At 35.3% G+C, this 8,058-nt stretch overlaps 1 protein-coding gene across 3 annotated transcripts; it reads left to right on the forward strand.

Moving 5' to 3' along the window:
- The first annotated feature begins 852 nt into the window (after nt 1-852).
- LOC109789802 (nonsense-mediated mRNA decay factor SMG7) lies at nt 853-7,593 on the forward strand. 3 transcript variants are annotated; one of them, XM_020348836.3, is made up of 8 exons: nt 853-1,128; nt 1,951-2,066; nt 2,965-3,567; nt 3,656-3,778; nt 4,319-4,548; nt 4,641-6,562; nt 6,653-6,786; nt 7,000-7,593. In XM_020348836.3, exons 2-6 carry the CDS (start codon nt 1,995-1,997, stop codon nt 6,538-6,540), a joined length of 2,928 nt encoding a protein of 975 aa, XP_020204425.1. In that variant the 5' UTR covers nt 853-1,128; nt 1,951-1,994; the 3' UTR covers nt 6,541-6,562; nt 6,653-6,786; nt 7,000-7,593. The 3 variants fall into 3 exon arrangements, with proteins under 3 accessions (XP_020204425.1, XP_020204424.1, XP_020204423.1); XM_020348835.3 differs by having other exon boundaries at nt 6,663-6,786; nt 6,992-7,593; XM_020348834.3 differs by having other exon boundaries at nt 6,663-6,786.
- The last annotated feature ends 465 nt before the right edge of the window (nt 7,594-8,058 follow it).

Genomic DNA, 8,058 nt, shown 5'->3' on the forward strand with positions numbered 1-8,058 from the left:
GAATTTTACTTTTCAAAATTCTTTAAAAATGTTGAAACAAAAACAAAATACATTTCTTCTCTTAATGCAAAACAATGATCAAGAATAGATCACAAAGTTTTATTTGACATGGTTTGACTTCTAGTTCTTGTGTCCATAAAATGTGTATTATCTCAAAATATATCAGAAGTTTTATGAAAATTCTTCTTACAAGTTTTCTGATGAAAGTTAATAAAATTCTTCTCACAAATTAATTTTGTGGTGAAATTTGATAAATTATCTTTTATACGATCCTTTCTCTCATTTAGGACAATGAATTTTTCTACATGTCACAAATTCTTCTTATTTCAAGAATTTTTATGTATTGAACTAATATCCTAATCTTAAAAGAAAAAATAAAAATTTTAAAATAAGTATAATATTTTTAATTTTAAATAATATCTTAAAAATAAATAATATTATTTTATATCTAAATATTCTTTTAAAAATAAAAAATTTGAATTATTATCTTATCAAAAGATATTATTCTTACAATTATAGCTAATATATATTTTTTTTATTTTTAATGGTTTATAGTTATTTTATTTTTAACTTTTAAAAAAGGTTTATAGAAATCTTCATTACATTAAATGTAAACAATTTATCTTACACTAATTTTAAATATTTAAAAAATCAATACAATTTTTTTATATTTATTTAAAACATTAATAAAATTTATTTAATGTGTTCAAAACATATCCTCATAAGCACACAATGACAAATGTTTTAACTTCACACAAACAAAAAAAGAAGAAAAAAGAAAAAAAAGAAAAAAAAGGGAGGTCAATACAAAGTAGAATAATAGGAAAAGAGGTTCCTTTAAACGCCGTCGTTGGCATCGCCGCCCGCAAGGAAAACACCACACCGCAACAACAACAACAAGAAGAGATAGAGAGAGAAAGAAAAGAAAAGAGAGAAACACGTTGAATTGAATTTTCTAATCTCATCTCTTTTGGACCCCAACAAATAACAAACTCTCTCTCTCTCTCTCTCTCTTTCTCTTTCGTTCTTTCTTTCTCTCTCACACAACAACAACAACCAAACCCTAACGAAGACCTTCTTCATTCTCCCTTCAATTTCAATCCCATGCTCCGCTCTCTTCCCGCACAGGTGCGCTTTAATTTTCCCTTTTCTAATCATCGATTTTTTCGCTTCGCGAATCTTCTGTTCATTTTTTTTTCTTCTTCCGTAAAATCTTGGTCCTGATTGGTCCAAATACGTTGTATTGTTTGATGGATTTTGCAGATCTGGTATTGCCTCCGTTTTTCTGGATTGTTTCGTGTTTTTTTTTTTTAATATTAATTTTTGATTTTATTTAATTTAATTACTCTGCGAGCAGGGGTTTTGACATTTGAAGTTGTGCAAATCTTATTATTAGAGTTTATGAAAATCTTAGAGTTTGTGGAAATCGTAGAGTTTACAAAATTGAGGTCTATGATTTGGTATTTTGGGGTCTGAATGTTATTGAGGGGTTTTTGATCATGGTCGTCGTTTCTTTTTCTATTAATGTTTTGTTGGTCTTTTCAATTATCTGATTGCCGATTGTGTTGATTCATATGAATATTTACTGTGTTGATTCATATGAATATTTGCGATTTGTGCTTTGTGATTGTTGGTTTTGTGAGTTCAGTTTTTGATGCTTGAGTTTATTCATCTGAGACAATCTTCCATAAGAATTTAAATTATTTGGTGTTTTTACTGGAATTTTGTTTTGGGTTTGACTTTCTTGAGGGTTCATTTATAGTCATGTTTTTATTATTAGAGCTTCAGTTTTGTGATGTATGTTGTTTAATATGGTCTTGTGGTTTGTTTCGTTCTAGTCAATCATCAAATTAATTGATCAGTTACTTGCTAACCATTCTCTATGATTTATTGAAGTGAGCAATTTGTAAAGAAGTTGAAAAGGTCTGTATAATTGTTTTTTTTTTGCAGGTTTTATGTAATTTGAGTTCGGTTTGTCAAGAAATAATTGATGGATGATGATAGTAGAAATGGATAAGATGTCTGCTCCTTCATCAAGGGAGCGTGCACAACGCCTCTATGAAAAGGTATTTTTTTTCTTTCTCTTTCTTGTCATTCATTAAGATGGAAACCTTAAAAAAAAGATGAACAATGGTTTATTGGTGTAAATATCTCATAATCTGCAAAGCTTAATGTTGCAGGAATCTGGTTAATTTTAGTTGACTAAAATGCCACTCTTGGTGTTTTGGCTATGTCAAATTTTTACTGTTTGTTCATTAGGAATGAGTTTTTTGTTCTAGTGGGATGAAGACTCTGCATTGCCATATGGAGTTTCTTCATTTTCTATTATTCTGTTTTGGATCAGTGCTAGAGCATGTTAACATCACATCATGATACTCTTAGTTGCCCAGAATTGTCACACTTTTGTCAATTGGGCCCCTAGGTGACTTGGTTTGAACATCTGATGCACAGATATTCAGTTTGAAGCTTTACTGTTTGGCTGTAATGTTGAATGGTATTCCTTCACTTTGATATTTTTCATTGTATTTTAATTTTAAGACTATATGAAGTTAAACTTGGGTTTCTTGCTGAATTGGTAAATCTCTTGTTCACAAAAACTCCACCAGATAAAAGTGACCATATGAAAGACCATAATAAATTGGCATTAAGTAAGAAAATGACAATACTTTGGTGCCAATGCCAATCAGTCGATTGAACACAAATCTGGAATTTTTTTTTCCCAAGACTGAAGTTCTTCATCATTAAATGAATACAGATAATTATTAAGAATTCTTAATGTTCTTGGATAGTCATTTGCTAAACACAGAAAAGAATGACTATACATTAGAATGAAAATTTTAGCAGTTCTTATAACTTGCTACTTTCCATGGTTTTTTTGATTTTAATATTGACTTAAATGAGCTCTTTTTTATGAGATGAATACTAGAGGTCTGTTTAGTAACATTACTATTATTTGTCACTTAGAATCTTGAATTGGAGAATAAGCGTCGGAGGTCAGCTCAGGCGCGGGTCCCATCAGATCCAAATGCCTGGCAACAGATGCGTGAGAATTATGAAGCAATAATTCTTGAGGATCAGGCTTTTTCTGAGCAGCACAATATTGAATATGCTCTTTGGCAGTTGCATTACAAGAGGATTGAGGAGTTTAGGGCATACTTCAGTGCTGCTCTTTCTTCTACAAGTGCAAACTCATCTCAGGGAGCTAAAGGCCCTGCACGACCTGATCGGATAGCTAAAATAAGGCTACAGTTTAAGACTTTTCTTTCAGAAGCAACTGGATTTTACCATGATCTTATTACAAAAATCAGAGCCAAGTTTGGTCTTCCTCTTGGTTACTTTGATGATTCAGAGAATCGAATTGTGATGGAGAAAGATGGAAAGAAATCTTCTGAGATGAAGAAAGGTTTAGTAGCTTGTCATCGTTGTCTGATATACTTGGGTGATCTTGCTCGTTATAAGGGAATGTATGGTGAAGGTGACTCAATTAACCGGGAGTTCACAGCAGCTTCTAGTTACTACTTGCAAGCTGCATCTCTTTGGCCTTCTAGTGGCAATCCTCATCATCAGGTATTTTGGCAGTCCTGCATTCATTGTGATTTGTGATGGTTGCTTTTGCTTTATGTTTTATTCCCACTTTAATGTCTGTATTTTTCAGCTTGCTTTGCTGGCCTCATATTCTGGGGATGAGCTGGTGGCTATTTATCGATATTTTCGGAGTCTGGCTGTGGATAGCCCATTTACAACTGCAAGGGAAAACTTGATAGTTGCATTTGAGAAGGTAATGTGACAATGGCCCATGGGTTTGTTCTTGTTATTGGTTATAAGTAGTTTGCGTTTTTTTCTTTGTTTTGACTTGTTTTTCTGCCTTTGTCTTTTTTATATCTTGATTATTGCTTGCATACTAAAGTATTATTATGAGGATGGGATTTAGTCATACTAGTGTTTGATGCTGAAAATTAAGTGCATTAATAAATGAGTGGTTATAAATTTAATATTGGTTGCAAAGTAAAGCCTTGTTATCTTTACACATCTTGGGTGTTCATGTATGTATTTTGAGCAAATAATTATATTGATTTGGTGGTATAAAAATCTTCAAAGAAACAATGTTGTGAAAGCTAGTCTGTATTTGGCCAGGACCACTCTGGGCCTAAAGAATATGTTCATTTTCATACTGTTGTTGAACACCCCCCCCCCCCAAAAAAAAAAAAACACACACACATATCCAATTTTCACCCTTCCGTGTTATTTATGATCTCTGATCCTTTTGGGGCATTACATTATAATTATTCTAACTAGCTATTGTTACAATTCATGATAGAATCGTCAAAGTTTCTCTCAGCTTTCTGGTGATGCTAAAGCTCTTGCAGTCAAGGAATCTTCTGGACGATCAACTGGAAAAGGAAGAGGAAAAGGGGAAGCAAAACTTGCAACAAGGGGTACCAGTGTTGATGCCAGTCCTAAACCAGGAGCATCCAGTACAAAAGAAACTTATAAATACTTCTGCACTCGCTTTGTCCGTCTAAATGGAATCTTGTTTACACGCACAAGGTCTATATTCTTAACTTTTTCTCTCTGTATTATCACTGGTGATTCATATGTTCTTCTGACATTTCCCCTTTGTTTCTCAAATACCTTGATAGCCTTGAGACCTTTGCTGAAGTTCTTGCTGTTGTAAGCACTGGCCTGCGTGAGCTTCTGTCTTCTGGGCAAGATGAAGAGCTGAATTTTGGGACAGATACTGCTGAGAATGCGCTTGTCATCGTCAGAATTGTCTGCATTCTAGTATTTACAGTTTATAATGTGAACAAGGAATCTGAAGGCCAAACTTATGCAGAAATTGTACAGCGTGCTGTTCTGCTTCAAAATGCATTTAGTGCAGCTTTTGAATTGATGGGTTACATAATAGAGAGATGTGCACAGCTGCAAGATCCTTCTTCTAGTTATCTTTTACCAGGCATTTTGGTTTTTGTTGAGTGGTTGGCTTGTTATCCAGATCTTGCTGCAGGCAATGATGTGGATGAAAATCAGGCAACTTTGAGATCTGAATTTTGGAACCATTGTGTGTCCTTATTGAATAAGCTGTTTTCAGTTGGGCCTATGTCTATTGATGATGATGAAGAGGAGACTTGCTTTAATAACATGAGCAGGTATGAGGAAGGGGAGACTGAAAATCGACTTGCTTTGTGGGAGGACTCTGAGTTAAGGGGATTTGTTCCACTTCATCCTGCACAAACCATCTTGGATTTCTCAAGGAAGCATTCCATTGGAAATGATGGTGACAAGGAAAGAAAAGCTCGGGTCAAAAGGATTTTAGCTGCAGGGAAGGCTTTAGCAACTGTTGTAAAGGTTGATAAAAAAATGATATATTTTGATTCAAAGGCGAAGAAATTTTTAATTGGTGTTGAGCCTCAAACCTCAGATGATTTTGTTCTTGCCACTTATTCAAGCATGCCAAATGCAAATGGGTTGGTGCACGAAAATCTGGCAGACAAATTAAAGATGGACACTGTTCAGTCAAACCAATACCAGAATATGGAAGGAGATGATGATGACGAGGTTATTGTTTTCAAGCCTTTAGTGTCTGAGACACGAGCTGATGTGGTTGCCTCATCATGGGCACCCCATGTCGGTTTGGAGCCTGTTCCAAAGGCATCTGGAGGGGATTTCAATTTTCACGTTAATTCTACTTCCAACCCTCTTATTAATCCAAGTCATCAAACTTCATCTGTGCCTGGTAGTGGTATGGTGCCTCAACACATGCAACCAGTTCAGCCACATACATCACGGTGGTTAGATGAGGAAATATCTCTTGCTAACAATTTAAAAGGTCTTGGGCTATTTGAGAATGGGCAGGTGATGAAACCTGGCTTACAAGAAGCTGTTGGCTTCTCTAGTCATGTTTCACTTCCTATTCCTATCCAACAATCTATAGGTGCTGATACTAATGGCATGTTTTATGGTCTCTCAAAAGCTTTGGAGTCTGTGGTACCATCCAAAGTTGATGCTATTGCATCTTCTGGAGTACTTACTGATAATTTAGCTGTAAAAACATCAGTTTTGCCAGTTGGTTTAAGAAAAACCCCAGTTAGTCGACCTACTAGGCACCTTGGACCTCCTCCTGGTTTCAGTCCTGTTCCTCTGAAACTAGGTATTGAATCCACTGTTTCAGATTCAATTAGTGGGAATCCAATTATGGATGATTACAGTTGGTTGGATGGATATCATTTGCGTACATCAACAAAAGGATTAGGCTCCAATGGTCCTCCTCTTAACTACACTCATTCAAATACTCAGCAAGTCGTTAGCAATGGTTTTAGTCCTACTGTCAGCTTTCCTTTTCCTGGAAAACAAGTTCCATCTGTGCCTCCTCAAGTGGAGAAACAGAATGGTTGGCAAGATTATCAAACTTATGATCTTTTAAAATCACATAATGATCAGCAACTGCAGCCACAACAGCTCACAACTGGAAATCAACAGTTCTCTCCTATGCCTGAGCAATTTCAAGGACAGTCAATCTGGACAGGTCGTTACTTTGTGTGATGTCAGTATGAGAGTATAGATGGTATGCTTCTGGCATTGAATTATTTATTGCTTTTTGTTTATTGTTTGTTTCTTATTTTTTTGGAATTGCTAACATAGTTATGTATTTGAGGACCTTGAAGGCATATTGCGAATGTGCTGCATCCTTTTGCTACTCGTTCAAACTCCAACTTTGCTGCCTCGTCACTGAATTTTGTTGGAGTTTCTCTGGCCTTGACTTGTTGCAGGCACTTGCTACTACAAAAGGTGAGTACAAATTCTTCTACTTGTTGATATTTGCAATTGTATACAACTTGGAAAGAGGACAATATTGTAAGTCCCACCTATGATTTCACTGTTTATTTCTTGACATTGCTGTTTTGGTTTGGCATCTTAATGTTGCTTGCATTGCATAGTCTTAAGGAATTATGGGCGCTTCCACTTACTTGTGTGTTGTACAACTTTGGCAAAGTATTACAGATTATGCTGAGCTCTTCAGCCCGGACGAAGGAAGATAAAATGCATCTTTACAGTTCAAAGTTGGTTACGAAGTAAATGCCTTGTCTGGTTGGTTGGGGTGGATAGGTGGTGATAAATAAAGACTACAGTGGTGATGGAGCTTGTATCTTCTGGGATTGGTGGTGTCGCAATGGTTTGTTCACTTATCTAGTGGAAATGTCATAATGATGCACCTGTAAAAATCGTTGTTACCATCATTTGGTTGCAAGTGATACATAGTGCTAGCCCTTTTTTCTGCCGCAATGCTTCAGACTATATAGTTGGAAAGGTTGGTAGATAAGAAGTGGGTGTCAAAGTTGGATAATGGGATAAGATATTTGACATTATGGGGCTCACTTGTTGAGCACGTCTTTAGTTGTTGCTTCTTCGTTAAGGTTCTTATTATGTGTTGTGTATGTATGACGAGTGGTATGTGGTTCACTTTCTCTTTTTCCTAAGTCGAGGGGTTGACTCGAACTTCAAAATAAATAGGTGGATTGTTGAATGCATATCCATCTTGGTCTGTATGAGTACAATATGATATATCTATCCATAGTTGGAATTACCTTATTTTTATGTTACGCTGTGAATGATTTTCACATTTTTTTGAGGGTTTAAAGAGGGATGTTGTTTGGACGGAGGGGAGGATAAGGATTCTACTTTAAGCAAGCGTTGCTCGTGTTTGTTGGCTTGTCAAAGTGAAGTAATTACTGATTTTATATAAACCTTTACGCAATGTTCCTTCAAAGGAAATGAAGGGAAAAGAAGAAAGGAAATAGAAGTTTTTTGTTGTATGGTTTGATTATTTATTATTATCATAAAGGGAAGGAATAAAGCCCGTTTGTTTTTGTTTTTATGTCACAAGTCATTATTATATTTTGATCATTTCAAAAATCTATTTATCTTTTATATACGTAAATTTTTAGTTTTAATTTTTGTGAGAGGTGTTGGAGGTTGGGACGGCGACGAGCATGCTTTGGTTATTAATTATTGCTGATTCAAAGCAAGTTTTGGTGCTGAATTCATGGAGATGGTTAACGA

This window comes from Cajanus cajan, chromosome 2 (assembly GCF_000230855.2).
Source record: "Cajanus cajan strain Asha chromosome 2, NIPB_CcT2T_4, whole genome shotgun sequence".
NCBI lineage: Eukaryota > Viridiplantae > Streptophyta > Magnoliopsida > Fabales > Fabaceae > Cajanus > Cajanus cajan.